General features: G+C 42.7%; 1 protein-coding gene across 8 annotated transcripts in view; it reads right to left on the bottom strand.

The window, feature by feature from the left end:
* Positions 1-16299, bottom strand: part of TACC2 (transforming acidic coiled-coil containing protein 2) — a 152787-nt gene that overhangs the window by 77025 nt on the left and 59463 nt on the right. For all 8 annotated transcript variants that reach the window (XM_074831449.1, XM_074831448.1, XM_074831447.1 and 5 more), the window contains 2 exons: positions 11171-11296; positions 3984-4115 (listed from right to left, as the gene is read on the bottom strand). In XM_074831449.1, coding sequence (XP_074687550.1) covers positions 3984-4115; positions 11171-11296 — 258 coding nt within the window. The remainder of the gene's footprint in view (positions 1-3983; positions 4116-11170; positions 11297-16299) is intronic.

The raw sequence follows: 16299 nt of genomic DNA, 5'->3' as shown, positions 1-16299 counted from the left end.
CCCCCTCCCTCGCCCTGCTGCCCACACTGCTCTGGATGCAGCCCAGCACACGGTTGGCTTTCTGGGCTGCCAGCGCACGTTGCTGGCTCACAGTCAGTTTTCCATCCACTGATACCCCCAAGTCCTTCTCCTTGGGGCTGCTCTCCATTCACTCCTCGCCCAGCCTGGATTTGTGCTTGGGATTGCCCCGACCCATGGGCAGGACCTTGCCCTTGGCTTTGTTGAACTCCATGAGGTTTGCACGTCCCACCTCTCCAGCCTGTCCAGGTCCCTCTGGATGGCACATCCCTTCCCTCCAGCATGTCACCGCACCACACAGCTCTGTGTCGTTGGTGAACTTGCTGAGGGTGCCTCGATTGCACTGTCCATGTCACCAACACCGCTGGTCCCAACACCCACCTCTGAGGAACAGCACTCATCACTGGTGTCCTCTTGGACATCGAGCTGTTGACCCCAACTCTTGGAGTGTGACCATCCAGCCGAGTCCTTATCCACCATGTGCTCCATCCCTCAAATCCATGTCTCTCCAATTTAGACAAGGATGTCATGCAGGACAGTGTCAAATGCTTTCACAAGTCCAGGTAGATTTTGGGTTTTAGTTTCCAGGACCTAAGCAACTTCACTGCAATGCCTTCATTCTGTTGCTATTATAAAAAGACATCACTTCACTTGTGCACCTGACACACATTAGAGGTATACTACTACCCAGTTTATATAATACACGTAAAAAGATAATGTCTCACACCCTGCTTCCTACAAAAAAAAAAAAAAAAAAAAAATCAAAAAACCTCAATCTTTCAAAAGGATTAAATTCATTCAAGGAAAAGAGCCTTGTGTTTTTCAATCCCATTTAATCCCTTCTTGGTTTTGATTACATCATTAAAAGCAACTCAGGCTAGGATTATCAGTATTGGTCATAAATGAAGGCAATGCATTGATTTTTATTTACTTAGTTTTACACCAAGTTTCTTCAAAGATGGGCAAAAGGAAAAAACTTGTTTTCAACACGTGATCGAGCAAGTAAAACCCAGAAGTCATAAAGCTTATCCTGTTTTTCTGTGTGACACCAATAATTCATCTTTGCTTCCTCCCAGGGAAGTGTTATGAAACCACCTTTTGGAAACCAACACCACAGTATGTGGAGCTTTCTGTAAAGCCTGTTGTAACTTTTTGCTTTTGGATAGAAAGATTTGTTGCTATCCTTCCTATTGGTTCCAGGCTCATCTCAAGAAAATTAGGTAATACAGAGATGTGTATTTAATTTCAGGGATTCAGAGAGCAGTAGAAGTTCACTATCCATCCAGAGTCTCTCAAAATGATCCGACTCCATTCTGGTTTAGCTTCTGAAAGAAAACTGACCCTGTATCTGACAACAAGGAGGATACACCTCTCCAATCACACCAGCCACATGTAACTTCACAGGTGTGGCTTTCAAAGCCGGTAGTGAGGCTACAGGTGAGAACATGCACAAAGACCGCATTTGCTTTTTGCTCCACAGAACGCATTATACCCATCTCTCTTCCTCATAGGACTATCAAAGGGATGGATCAGCTCTTCAGAGCCTTTCCAGCTCTACCCGTAGGGCTTCCATAAAGGACAAGTTACACTCACTAGCAATATCTCAGCACTTCTCCCAGATTATGAAGTGTCTGTAACACAGTTCATAATGTGACCATCATAATCACAGAGGAGACTGAAATGCCTCAAGGATCCATTTTGCAGAAAACTGTGCAGTGGCACATCATTTGCAGAAGTTTAGCACCTTGCCATCCAGGTAGTTGCCATAAATGTGACAAACTGAAACATAACTCAATTTGCATGCTATTATTTTCCACGGCTGATTTGACTTGATACACATGAATCACATAAAAATGCAAGATAGTCCAAGAAGTATTTACGTAAGGGGCTGTTTATAACAGCAAAGGGCTATTTCAACAGTAATATATTTGCTTTTCAAGAGGATGCAAGAATTACCTTTCATCGCACAGATATCTCTAATTCTCACCTCTGTATGCATCTTAATTTCCATTAAGATCTGTGAAAGTCTGTGTTCATATTACAAAAAGAACAAACACGCAAGTTCAGCTGTAGAGAACGAAGGCTGTGGGTGATAAGACTGCTATTCTCGAGGTATAACGAGGATGCTTGCCAGTGTTCATTTTGGTTACTGACATCCTAGGCTGGATTTTGATTCTGCGCTAAGCAGTTCTACTAATATTACTTAATTACACCATTGTTTACCTTACTCAAGAGATTCTTACGCACACATAGACATCTACATTATTAAACACACTACATCATTATCAAACCCAAACAAACTTCAGAGGCACAAGCCAATCTAAATACGTGAGCACAGCAGCTCTGCTTGTCTGCAGAGTTCTAAAATTGTTTCTCCTCTCTTTGATGCTGAATTCTAGTGAAAAGGGAAAAAAAAAAATCACCATCTGTTTTGGTGGTTTCAATTTGGATTTGTAAACAAGAGTCATCTGTGACTACACTAAAGCACTCACAGAATGTGAAAATCAGTCCAGGGCATCCATAAAGCTCAAACAATTTTTGATGATTCTCTGGAAAGAGCCAACATCTTGGGGTGAATATTTTCTAACTTAGAACCTCACCTGACCATTTCTGTCCATTTTTAGGGAATGACCATGGTATCTACCCTTCATTCAGAAAACTCCAGATTACAGAACTAGCATACTGGTGCAAAACAGACCTTCGAGCACTTCTGTTTCCTACCAACTATACACAAGTGAAAAAGTGTGGGTCCAGTACAGTATCATGGAGGAGGATTACACAGAAGACTTGGCCTTACAGCAAGCACATACACTAGAGTTGAGGACACCATTTTCTGATCAAAATCATCAAAACTTTAGTACAAAGAGTTAACCAATATGTTTCCTAGATATTATACTGTGGATGGTTTTTTTGAAGAGCATTTGCTGATAGCTATTCATTGACTGTTCCACAGCAGAACATGTCTATTGTGTACGTTTTCATCTGTGATTCAGAGCATCCTCCTGCTGACATCAGCATCTTTTGACATTTCTGAACAGAGCTTTAATGGAATAACTGTATTTCCCATGGTGTCTCCTGTCTTGTATCGTACTTACCACAAGCTACCAGTCTGTATTTGTGGGGTGGAGAACGCTATTCTCCAGAGAATGGCCATTTAATATTCTCAGCTGTGCTGTGACCTTTTCCATTAATAGATGTCACAATAAGGGCATGCCTTTATTGCTGAGCCACAAAAGCATACTGGTTAATCACCCACAAGGCAGGCGTCATCTGAAGCTCTGTCATGAATATCTAAGCACATGTCTTGTCTTAACTATATCTGAGATGGGAGGACGCACACTTGGGGGTTTTCCAAGCAAAAATGCCCTAGGCCATCTATCAAACACTATGGCACCAATCAGTGCAAATCTGAAGGAGAGAAACATTTAACTTTGAAATCACGATAATTCAACCTTTCTTCAGCAAGAGCAAAACCAAGCTGAACTTCTTCCTTTAGTACTGACAACTACAATGCAAACCAGTAGTGTGAGGAAGATGACGGGAGCATCTGAAGCAGAATGAGTAGAACAGTCCTCCTGAATATGACCTGATTTTGCACAGGTTCACAAACACTCCCCACCCCCCACCCCCCCCAAAAACCCAAAACCAAATCCCAAACCTGAACTTCAAGAAAGGAAAACATTTGGAAAAACCCCTAAAAACTTACTAATTTAAAAATAGTAGGAAGATCAGCATAGTAATCACCAGTGTAGTCCAAGCTCCCTCTTCTGGTCTTTTGGAGTAAATATACTGAAGTTAGCAGGTCTCGATAGTCTACTATTTGGTTTCAAAATCCAGCAACAAACTATATAACTTAGAACACCTGTTAAAGCCATTCAGCCTGTTTCACACGTTATATTTTCTTAAGCAAAGGATGCATAGACATGGAAACGTATTGTAATGCATGAAATAACATTGCACAATACCTCTTTTTTTCCCTTGTGAAACCTTCAGTTTCTTGAGCAGGCAGTTCTACACCATCACCAGGGGCCGCAGCCAAAGGTACATCCTCAGAAACGAGGTAATCAACTTCTTTGCAGCTATCAGGCTTGGAAGTGCTGCAAAACAGTTATCAAAAAATAAGCTGACAAATTTCAGAAGTGTCCATGAAGCTTTATTGAAGTCTTCTTAAAAGACAGAACTTTGGCTGGACCCAAACTAAGGAGCTCTAAGGAGCACACCAAACCCCCCCCAATTCCTTCTCTCTTCCACCTCCCACAAATTACTTCTTCCTACAAACCCTATTTCACTTAATTTCTCAGATGACCATGTAACCAGTAATATTGCAAAGTTTTGACAGCTCTTATAGACCATAACATTAACTGCCAGAGGAATTTAACTGTATATGAAATTAGTAAGATAAATTAATGACTAATGACTACTTTGTAGTTCTCACACAGCCCTTTCTCCTCAGTGTACAATACAAACATTCAATTAAGTGACTTGTGTTTTAGAAAAAAACTAAAATCCGGGACTGAAAAATTCTCTTACTTTAAAAGCTCTCTCTATGCTGTAAAGCTAAAAGCACAATAATCCCTGAACTCATGACATGAATGTTAAGATTACAGGACTGTAATACTGCTGTATTTGTTAATTCCTACAAGTCCCTCTGCTTGGCAAAGCCCCGCAAGACCCAGCTCAGAAGCACGACAGTCATGTAATGATTTCCAGAGCATGTAAATACAGATTGGAAAGACTGAGTTTCTTCATAGCAAGGGAAGGCACTGTGGGGCACTACGAGGAGGCACGCCTGCTCCTGGCCCCTGCAGAAGAGGAGTGCTTGCACAGACACGGAGCAGAGTACAGGAGGAACGCCCCCATCTGCCCAAATCCCTGGCATTGAGGGGAGGGCAGTCCTGCCCTTCCCTCTCCTCAAGGTAGAACACACCTGTTACATCTCCATTAACTTTCTGTTTTCTTAAGCAAAACCCAAATTAGAAAAAGAGCTTTTGACAGCAGCACAAATAAAACACTTTTCTCCTGAGCTTTCTCATGATTTTTACAGGTGTAAATCTCCCATGTATCCAAAAGATCACCCACAAGAGGCTCACTTGCATTGTCCCTCACTTAAAGCACACTGGTAACCACACTACTGTCCCTGCTCTTGGCCACACTCATTAAACTAATGACAGAAAAGCAACTAAATAACCCATGACTTCATGTCTCAAAGCAGGAGCAGCACAGGGTCTTGTCAGGCCACGTTGTCCTTTCCAGGGCACCTCTGATGTCCTGGGGTAGCAGCCACACACACCAGCCTCCCCTCGTGCCAGCTCCTGCTTCCAGAGATCCAGACACAAACGCTTAAGGAAATGTTGGTGGAACTTAGGCCTTGGCTGAGAAGTTTCTTTTAGGTTTCCTGAACTAAATATAAACAGCTCTCTTAGCCATTCCTTTTAAAATTTCCTCTCCCCTCCCCCCCAGTAATTATACTGTAATTGTAGAAGGTAGATTAAATTGTTACTGAATGAGTTGGTGAAGTTCAGGGACAGATTGTTCCTTTCTTTAGAAACATGTATACAAACAGAGGACAAACATAAATCACAGCCCTAACTTTAGTTATCATACACATGAGCGCGAGAACAGTTATCTCCCAAAGTGTTTATCCACTAACCTAAGATCACAAAAGCTCTTTCTGAGTGGTTTACCTTGATTAGCTGATATCCATGGAGTTGCTTTGTGCCATATGGGATAACTACTCAGTTATTTCTCCTAAGAAATTATCTCTGCTTTACGCACTGCTTCCTTCCTTTCTTCCTTCCTTCCCTTCCCCCAGTTTGTCTAAACTGGTCTGACACTGACATAAACTTTCTAAATTTTCAGTCACATCAAGTGAAAATAAATAAATAAATAAAAATTTAAAAGCAAGCTGTTTCCTTTTTCATGCAAAGGACTTTTTCCTTCGCTAAAAATGTCTTTGTCCTAATATAGTAATAGTATCAAATATATACAAAGGCGATGTGACTATATAGGGTCACATGAAGATTAGAGAAAGTAAGATTTTAAAGCAAAAAGTAAACTGCTAAAAATAAAGCGAATGCTGAACATCTGTTTGGAGAGTAAACAAAGAATTGCAAAACCCAAACAATTCACAAGAGGGCCCAGCCAAGCAAGAATACCAAACACACATAAAATTATGGACCTTATGTTCTGCACACATAAAATGCTCGCAGTTAATTGCTTATAGTAGCACCTGTTCCCCCTCACCCACACCCTTCCACAGGCCCCCCTGCCCATCTGCAGCCTTTCAGCTTCCCCCTTCAAGTCCTTCCACATAAAATGAAACGATTTTCAGAGATAAACTTTGATTAATGTCATTCCAACACTCTCTGCAAAGCAAAACTAGCTATCAAAATACAGGCGTTTTTAGAAGAGCTCTGCTCCCTGGCCTTCACAAAGCACAGGGCTTACTTTTATGAGCTCTAGTATCTATACGTGTTAAAACCCACAAATAATTTCCCTTCAGCTTTCCAAGCTTCATCTAAACCATCAAATTCTGGATTCCCAGAAGGACCACGCCTGCAAAGTGTCAGCTGCCTTACTTGTGCAAGGAACACAGCAAAAATGCGGTTGGTACTTGCATTTTCTGTGAAGTCTGGCACCAACACAAGCACCAGGAGGCATCCACCCGCATGCAGTGGGAAGGATTGTAGGACAGGGTGCCACGGGCAGCCTCCACTGCTTTTCCCCACTGCTGTCACTCCGATGAGGGGACCAAAATACCAAGGAGTGTTGAGCAAGGCCATGAAAAGCAGATTGCAAGACTAATCACACCAGGTCTGAGGCTAATATCGTCACATCATGATTTTGGCATGGTTGGGTACTGTTTGCAGGTAGAATTGCAACAGCTCAGTGCTACTGGTTGTTGCCTATCCCCAGATGGGTACTACCTGCAGACAGGTGCTGCCCGCTGGGGGCACAATAAGCTCACAAGGGACAAGGCAGAAGCAGAACAGCTCAGAAATGGTACAGACTGCACAAACTTGAGGCAGGGTAACACAGCACAGCAACCCTGTCCAGAACACAGACTCTGTGTCCGCTCTGAACTCTCCAGCTGAAGCCTACATCAACTCAGGTACATGTATCAACTCATGGTATCAACTCACAGTACTTGTATCAGCTCAGACATAAAGCGGCTACATTAAAACCTCTGCCTCTCCACAGCTCTTACTAAAAGATTTGCCATTAAACTTATTTTCCACTTATAATGGTTGTAGCAAGGATACTACCAAAAGGACCAAGTCTCAGTGCACAATAAACTATACATTGGCCAGTCTTTACCGTGTAGAGTTGAGCTGATTAGAAAACAAACATTTTTCAAGCTCCATCTCTAAGTAATTCTTGAAAGTCACCTTCTGACCATCTGTGTATACAGATAACGCTGGGTATTCCTGCCTGCTCGTGCTGCTAACACCAAGAAGCACACCCTGAGAGCATCACGGAGCCCCAGGCTGTGAACTATGCAACCAGGAAAGGTCCATCTGCAGATAAAGAAACACATCTTTCAGTACATCCAACATCACCTATCACAAATTCCCTTATAACAGCTTAACGTGCCCTCCGCATAACAGGAGCTGGGGGAGAGGCTGACGCAGAGGAACACAATGTTTTCCAATGCCAACTCAGGCTCAGAACAGCTCATTCCCTAGTTCACACCAGAGCTGTGACAGCTCTGTCTGGTCTGGACTAAATGCTGTGCTACAGCTCTGCAACCTCAGCTGGAGATTAATGCAAGAGCAACTTTCTTTAGCATGTGGAAGGGACCAGATTGGGTTGCCCTGCCTGTTACCTATGGCCTGACCCTAAAAACAACTCATGCAGCAAGTGCTTTCCAAGCTGCCCTTTTTTCCTGGGCGTTTGGAGGTTTTTTTGCCCACAAGACAGGCAGCAAGTTGCAGGGAACAGGCAAACACTGCTCAGAAACATTTAACGTCTCTAACCATGAACCCAGCTAAGCTGTGGTCTCGTACAGCCAGGGCACTGATCTGCCTTCTCTGCCTTTCCAATCCAAACATTTCTCATGTAAAACAGAAGTCCTGTTGCAGAGCTCTGCACCTGCAGCATGAAGAGAAAGATGTGTCTAGCCAAAATTTCTCCTAGTGCAACGTGTACTGGCAAATCAGAGTGAACTTGGCCTTTCAGTTTCATTGCTAAACAAAAATGCTTGGCAGAACAGCCAGTGAACTTTTTACCTAATTCTTTTCAGGGCACTCCTCTGTAGATACAGTAAATAAAATCTACTTACTGAGCAGATGATACCATGCTGTCCCTGATCAATATGTTATCAGCAGGGCAGGAGAGAGGCAGACACTCATCCTCAAGAAGCAAAACAAAGATACAGTTTCTTGACTGGACAGATGGAGGGACAACCTGATCTCTTATTACACACTGCCATCTGGAAGACATTAGCACAAACTGACCCCTACCTTACATGCACCATTATTTTTCCCTGTCAAAGTGTACACCACGTGTATTCTGTGACACCCTGATGGGGAAATATATGGAAGTAAAAGGAACTTATTAGTAAATAACTAAATATATTGGGGAAAAAAACACTTTATAACTGTGCTTTACTGCAGATAGACTGGAAGAGCATCATGCCATCCAGTAGCCCAGGTGACATTTCAAAGGAACAGCAGAGAGGTATAAACAGTCGGCAGTGACACAGAGACATCACGTGTGTGTGCATTAGAGAATTTTTTTGCAGTCATATTGAAAAACAGTGGTGCAGTATTTCTACATAACATGCCAAAAAAGCAGTGGCTTTAATACAATCACCTTACTTATATAGGCAAGAATCTGCTCCACAGATGGAAAACAAGATGAGGGATAAGGCAATGACACAAAACAACAAACATCACTGAAATTCTTCCCTTGGGTAAGAAAAGCCCAGTCCTGCTGTTACTGATCCTCATTGTGAGCGTAATCCCATGCACTTTAAGAGTACTACTTTCATTTGCTACTAACATGTTGTTATCAGTTTAGGTCTGACCAAACCCCAGGGAAGCCAGCGGGTGTTTGTTACTGCTGGAATAGAGTTGCACCGTGCCAGTTTCACACAGGAGCTAAAAGCAGGGGCCCAGCTGCATTGATATTAACCTCTCCTCTGCTGACCAGCTGCATCTGTGGGTGGGCACACGTGGGAGCTGCTGTGTTTCTGCTACAGGGACACCAAGGAACACCTCTGCAAGGCTCACAGAGAAGCTGGCAAGCAACAACAGCCTGGACGGGAAAGACAGGTGCAAGGAGAACAGGTAGGCTTTTATGTCTAAAGCTGAACAAGGATGCAAAATAAAGGAGTAAGAAAAACAAACAATTCTGACAAGAGTAAAAAAAGAGTACAAACAAATTAAAACCCACAAACATAGGAGAACCACCTGCAGCCAGCTTCACTCCAGTTGACCACAGCACATTTCTCTCCCTTTCCTTTGTTCCAGGAACTGAAAAACTACCTACTTCCACGCTGAATATCCCTGGTTTGCAACTTTTTAGCACTGAACCCTTGCAAAAATCCTTGCACCTTCCTCAAGGTCAGGATATGGAAACAAGAGCCAGATCCTGTGGTTGCTGCAACAGCCTGTGTGCCCTCAGCCCTACTGGGCTCAGCCACCCTGTATGGGCTAATACAGCTCAGCACCAGCACTCGCAACTAGGATGAAGCAAGGAACCCCGAGACTAACTTTTAGACATTAACAATAAAAATATTTTAAAGGCAGAAGTTATGAAGTAGAACAAAAGAAAAGGTATAATATAATTAACTTGAAATTCCAGATCCAAATGAGAATGTGAACAGTGTGAATTCATGAGGTTTGTAAATTAAAACACTCGACTGTTCTTCCTAAATATTTCCTAAGGTGACATTTAATCATAGCTTCTGTGCCTTTTTCCCTACAAAGAGCAAACTATCACCTCAAGGGCAAGAGAGTCTTCTATTTCAGATTGTAGTCCAGAGACCATATATACATCTTTCCTGGCACTTTTGGTGTTAGTCTTTTTCCATTTGTCCGCATTCAGAAAGCAGCTCATAGCTCCACCTCAATTACTGCTCACTCTTTTCTAACTGCCTTGCTACTACGGCCAACAACCCATTAGTAAGAAAAAACAGAATCCACAAAAACCCATCAGTAACCCAATTACATTTGTTAAAAAACAAAGAAACACAACTCTGAGTAAAAACTTACAAGAACTGGAAGAAATCCACATCATTAGCTTCTAGTTGTAAACTTCTCTAGATCATCTCACCCCAATTGTAGGAAAAAATTTGTTTCTCACAGATTCACTCAGCCAGCATTTGCGACTAACTCGCTTGGGGACTGATGGAAGACAAGTATGGGCTAAACAGCAAAGTCACCCAGCTTTTAAGGTGGATTGAGCAAACCACACAAGCTCCTTTCTGCCTTTGATAGCATATTATTACTACTTCAGCTAACCAATTTAATGCTAGCTTAAATATATTGTGTATGTTTACACTCCACTGAATTCACAATGATTGAAGGGTAAACACACCCTACAAGGCTTCCTCTACTGTTGGCAGTTAAGGCAAACTCAAGACACCCAAAAATCCTGACAACCCAACTGCCACCAGCACAAATAAAGCAACAACTTTCCCTTCTCAGTGCAAGTAAAAGCAGACAAAAAGCCCAGCGTCCAAAAGAGATATTTGAATGCTTTATAATCGGCATTATACTATTAAGGAACTTCTCAAAATTAAAGAAAATGCCCAAAGGATCAGTTACCTTGTACTAATCAAAAAAAAAAAAAAAAATTATAAACACCTAAAAAAATATAAGGTAGGTGTTGCACCTTCACATGGCATAACCCTCCTATGTGCTAAAGTAATTCCATCCCAGGGAAAGGTAAAAGGCATCTTCCTTTGAAGGTTTTGATAGAGGGAGATCCAAATCCTGGTAAAGATTTCCACTGACAGATGCTCCACTGACTACAGACAGACTCAACAAACCCATCAGCAACTGGCCATACCAGACATACATCCATCCAAGAAGAGTGACAGCAGTTTCTTGGCTAGCGCAGACCACCGTGGTCCTCCACCCGTCCACATCAGCGAGCAGCCTGCAGCTGCTTCCCACCGCTCCAGCTGCAATGGCTCTGTACATACCTTGCTGCAGTCAGCTCAGCAGCATCCACGGGGTCAACATTTCCATTCGCCGCAGAAACAGCTAAGGGTTGCTCAGAAGGATCGAGGAGAGAAGCCAACTGTATATCATCACCTGGCCCAGAAGGGCTGTGGAGAGAAAAGACATGGAAAAAGGCAGCCTTAGAGGTCTGAGTTATTGCAGAACTATTGTCATCTGGCTGTCTGAACCCCTGGACTTCAGCATGTGTATGCTAACTTGTGTGTTAGGGAACGCAGCAAAAGTTGGTGGTTTTAATTTACGTTGTTTTTGTGCACAGCTCTACTGTTCCCACTGGCCTGAAGTCACTGGATTTTTGTCTTGTGTTACAACTGCAGGAGCAATGAGATCGTACAATCCAACAGCAAATTAACTGCATTTTGATTCTGATTTTAAAAAGCAAATGAGAAAGCGAGCTACTGCTTAAACAAGAGAAACAGCAAGACTTCCTTGCTCAGAAGCCACGTAACACACAGGGAGCTCGAGTCCGGCTTTCACCTGCCACGGAGCAGTGCGGGGGCTCATCAGTGGGAGCCCTGAGTCAGACCAAGGTGTCCCAGGTGTTGCAGGGAGCACACGCAGGGAGACCCCCAGCCTTGTCCCATAGCCAGGAAAGCAGGGCACAGCCGAGTGTCAGCACTACATGGCTAAAAGAAAGCAATTCAGAAACACACCCTTGAATCAATAAGGATTAAGGTTTGTTTTTAACAGGCACCCTGAAAACAATGTTTTTGTTGCCTACTGCAACCTGACTTTCCCATGTGGCCACCCAGAGACCAGAGCCCTGGAAGTGTCAGTTCTCCCTGGAACTCACCGAAATCCTCACGTTTTTGTAAAACAAAAAATATGACTTTTAATTGGGGTTCCAATTTCACATCTGTGGATTCACCCAACTGGCTCAGTTCTGAGGTGCTGCTTTCCTGAACACCCTTCTGCCCATGCTGTTTCCAGTACTACCAAGTAAATACAACCCTGTACACTGATGGATGGTGTCTCACAGAGACAGATTTGAGCAGAGGTGTATAAACTTCAAACTGTCACTCAGCATTTGGGATTTCAGCTTAAAAATAAAAATCCCTAAATCATGGACAATTTAACACTAGACAATTACTTCCTTACCTAACTGCAAATCCAGTGGAACAGTATGATTCTCTATTATAGTCTAATTTTGTTTCAAAGAACAAAGAGTTAAACTGCACTATAATAATGTCAGTATTATTTCAGCAACTTCACACTTCACATATCTTATTTGAAGGATTCTGTAACACATTCATATGGAAATAATAATTTGTCAAGTTTGTTTTCTATTTTATTTTTAATTAATTACACCTGCGATCCTTTGTAAGCCAGTGTTTCTGCTTTTCATTTCCAGTGTTTCCACAGCATCATTCCACACTCAGTGCAGTCTGTTTGTCCATGGCATCCCTGACAAGCCAAGTGGCATTCTCCCCTCCTTTACACCAACACTAAGCCACTGCACCGAGTGCAGTTCTCAGATGATGACCTAGAACATTCGATTATTTTTTAAACTTACAGTATTACTTTTATCTAATTACAATACTAAGCAATTAACTGTCCACATGTTCTCTGGTTTAACCACACCTGAGGACTCAGCCTGTTGTAGAAAGCTTTGAGCAAAGATGTTTACAAGCTCTGAAGTCCTCTGGCTTATTAGTATAAAAGGACCCGTTTCCACCCATCACTAAGAGTTGCATATACTTATAGCAGAAACTATGTTCACTTTGCCTTAAAATTAGGGTTTAGACTTTGACAACAGGACATTGCAACTTCCTTACATACTTAAGGAGTAAAATGCAGATTTTATTCTTATTCTGGCTACTGACAGAGCACGAAAGGTCTTTCCTGTGATCATAAAGTACAGCAAAAGCTGAATTGCAACTGAAGCTGTTGTACTGGTGTGCTCCAACCCGGTGAGCAGCAAAGTGTTTGCCCACCACCACTCACATCTGCTGCAGGACGAACTCCCAGACAGCGATTTTCATAGTCTACGGACAACGTAACTTGAAACTCGGGCTTGGGGAGGTGATGGCGAAGCTGCTCACTGCCAAGCCACCCTGCTCTGTGCGGCACAAACAATGAAGCTATCCAAAAGCTGCTCAAACTAGTTCCACAACTGACATTCCTGGGCATCACAACCGCCTTCGCCTTGCAGGCGCCTGCCACCAGGTCCCTGCTGTAAGGCCTCGGCAGCAATTCACTCTTCAGGCCAATTTGTTTCAAGAATTGAGCTCTGTAAAAAGGCCATGAGCTTTTTCCATTCCATTGCCTGAGTTCTGGGTCAAGCCTGGAGGAGGATCTACTTAAAATGACTTCCAAATTCTACTTATGACAAGCATGACTGAAATACTTCTCAAAGGAAAATACCTCACAGTTTAACAAGCAGTTGCTTACTAACAGCTGCAGCGAGCTCACTAAATTCAGCCCAAAGACCAAGGGGTTCAGTCTGTTATTAGTGTGTCGCAAGTGAAAGATGTTGCCCATCAAGTGTCCTCAGGCTCTTGAGTTTCATAATTTCACTTTTAAGACCTCTATTTATGCTTGAAAAGAGATTTTCCAAGACACTGTTAGAAAACAGGTACGCAAATAGCAAGTTTCAGACAAAGCCTGACCCATACTTGTCTTCTAATATCAATGAATGAAAGAGAAATAACTGCATAAACCTATGTAATTTCTTCTGTTTAAACACAGAAGGTCTGACCTCTGTCTATGTAAGCAGCTTTCAAACCAAGGCATGAAATGTATTTAAAATATGTAGAAAAGCACAGCTTTAGACACATGGACACAGAGGCAAGCAGGGTCAGCTCCTCGGCGCCAACCCTACCAACACAGCAAGGGCTACGTACTCCAGTGGTTCTGTTTGCTGCTCTCCTACTGACATCACTGAGATGCAAACCTTAAAAACCTAATTTCATACTGAAGTTTTAAAATGTTTTTGACACTGGTGCTGGAGACAGAAGGCAGCTATGGGTCTTGGCATATTCTCCCTGTCCACATTTTTCCAATCAGGAGAGCTGGATGTGGCTCCCTTTGAACAGTCAACAACAGCTCCAAGTTAACTCCAAGGGAAACCAATAAGCATTTCAAGCCCTGCTATCTCCTACTCCCAAACATTTGGTTGCTTTTAATGAGATAACGGTAAGATTTATAGATCCTGCTCTTACTCCAGAAATCTCTGAAAAATGACACCAAGTACCACAAGGCAGCACTGAGCTCTCAGCACTCCCATCACCCATTATTTTGTTTTCTTCAAGAAATGAGATGTGGCTCAGGGTACAGCAAGGCTGATAGACAAAATCCTGTAGATTTCATACTTGGCTTTGTAATAACTTGAGCCAAATAATCAATTTTTTGAGCCTCAGTTTACACATGCATAAGAAAAAATATTAATTAATCACATCATAAAAATACTGAGAGGATTTGTTATTTCTGGTAAGTTCTTACACTGCAATTCTTTGCAAGGGAAAGAGATCTAGCAGCACCTACATCAGTTCAAATTCATTCATTCAAACACACTATACCTCGTAAAATTTCATCCCTTTTATTAAGTAATTCCTTCATAATACTCATTTTTACCTTTTCATACTTTATTTTGTAGTTTATCTCATATGTTAGCCACATTCATGGAAATAAACTTCACGTGTAGAAAATCCAACAATAACCTGCTACAGTAACTCTATGCACCTTTGCTATTTCTGTTCTTTTAAAGTATTTTCATGATTATTGCGACTCCTTTCAATATGATTTAGCGAAGTAGGAGGTAAGAAGCTATTTCTCAGATTAGAAATCAACACTACTCTATCAGAAACTAAAGCTAATCTTGCTCAGGAAACAACTCTTAAGTGCTGCATAAAATACTAGCACAGGATTAAAAACAAAGCCCTCTATTTTTTTCTTCCATACTACTTCTTGTAAGGTAATTTAAAAATATTTAAATATTAATAGAAATGTAGAAAAAATATGAGCTGCTAAGATTGAAGTGGAAAGTCTGGCTTTGTTTCCCAAGGTCTAGCTTTGTTTCCCAATGAACGAAAGGGACATCCATACCGCCAAATGATGTCCTCTCAGGGCAAGTCCATACACCAGCAATAGCTTTAAAAGCTCAGACACAGCAATGACTGGGGGTCACCGGTTACTTTTGCTGGTCACTATGCAAAGCTATAACCAAGGCTTTACTTTTACCCACTAAACACACACTCAAAAGTTAAAGTTTTGGGAAATATGATGCCCTTTGTAAACCCAACAAAGACTTACCTTAGGCATGTAAGTATGCGATTTTGAAAAAATCTCTCAAATTCTTTCTGTACTCAGAAGGAGAAACTATGCCTTAAGTGCCTCACATCAGCACTTTGTATTTACACTGCAGGACCTGCACGCCTCAGCCAGGCTGAGTCTTGCTGAGCTGGGCACTGTACAAACACAGTAATGAAGGTATCCAAGAGATGAACTGGCATGCGTTAATTAAACAAATAAAGTCACTGTCATACAGGAGACACGCGAGTTTGACGTACAGGACTGTGCATGGCAGCATTTCCACACTTACAGAAAAGAGACATTGCCACCAAGATACCAGAACTGGCTCCCAGGGGAATTATTCTGGTGTCCGAGACTTTGATGCTCTCCCTCTGAGCTGGACCCGAGCAACCAGCAGAGCAGGTCTGGACGCGGGGTGGCCGTGCTCAGCACACCCAGGGAGAGCCAAACCCAGCCCAGGGGGTCACGCATGTCCCCGAGGAAGGGAACTGCCATCACCCTGGCTGAGCAACAGGAACCAGCTGCATCTCCCACAGGCTGCCCAGGCGTGAACGCACGACGCCCAGCTCCCAACATAAGGCTGCGCTTCCAGGAACGAGGGCGTCCCTTCTCCTACTGCAGATTTCTGTGCGAATAAAGTTAAGAAAGGAAAACAAACGCAGAAACTGCATTCTGGAGAAGTGAAAGCATCTTCTAAAAGACTTCCTGAAGGCAATACCCCACCTATGAAAAGCAACTCCAGGAACCCAGCTGCACAGCAGCTGGCAAAACCTGCAGGTAACTCCAAATGAGGCGGCCGAGCGGGACGATAGCGCTGTCGCTGTCAGGCAATCCGCACACG

The sequence above is a fragment of the Strix aluco genome, chromosome 7 (genome assembly GCF_031877795.1).
Source record: "Strix aluco isolate bStrAlu1 chromosome 7, bStrAlu1.hap1, whole genome shotgun sequence".
Taxonomy (NCBI): domain Eukaryota; kingdom Metazoa; phylum Chordata; class Aves; order Strigiformes; family Strigidae; genus Strix; species Strix aluco.
Note: the sequence above shows the minus strand (reverse complement) of the source record. Positions and strands in the feature narration are given on the sequence as shown.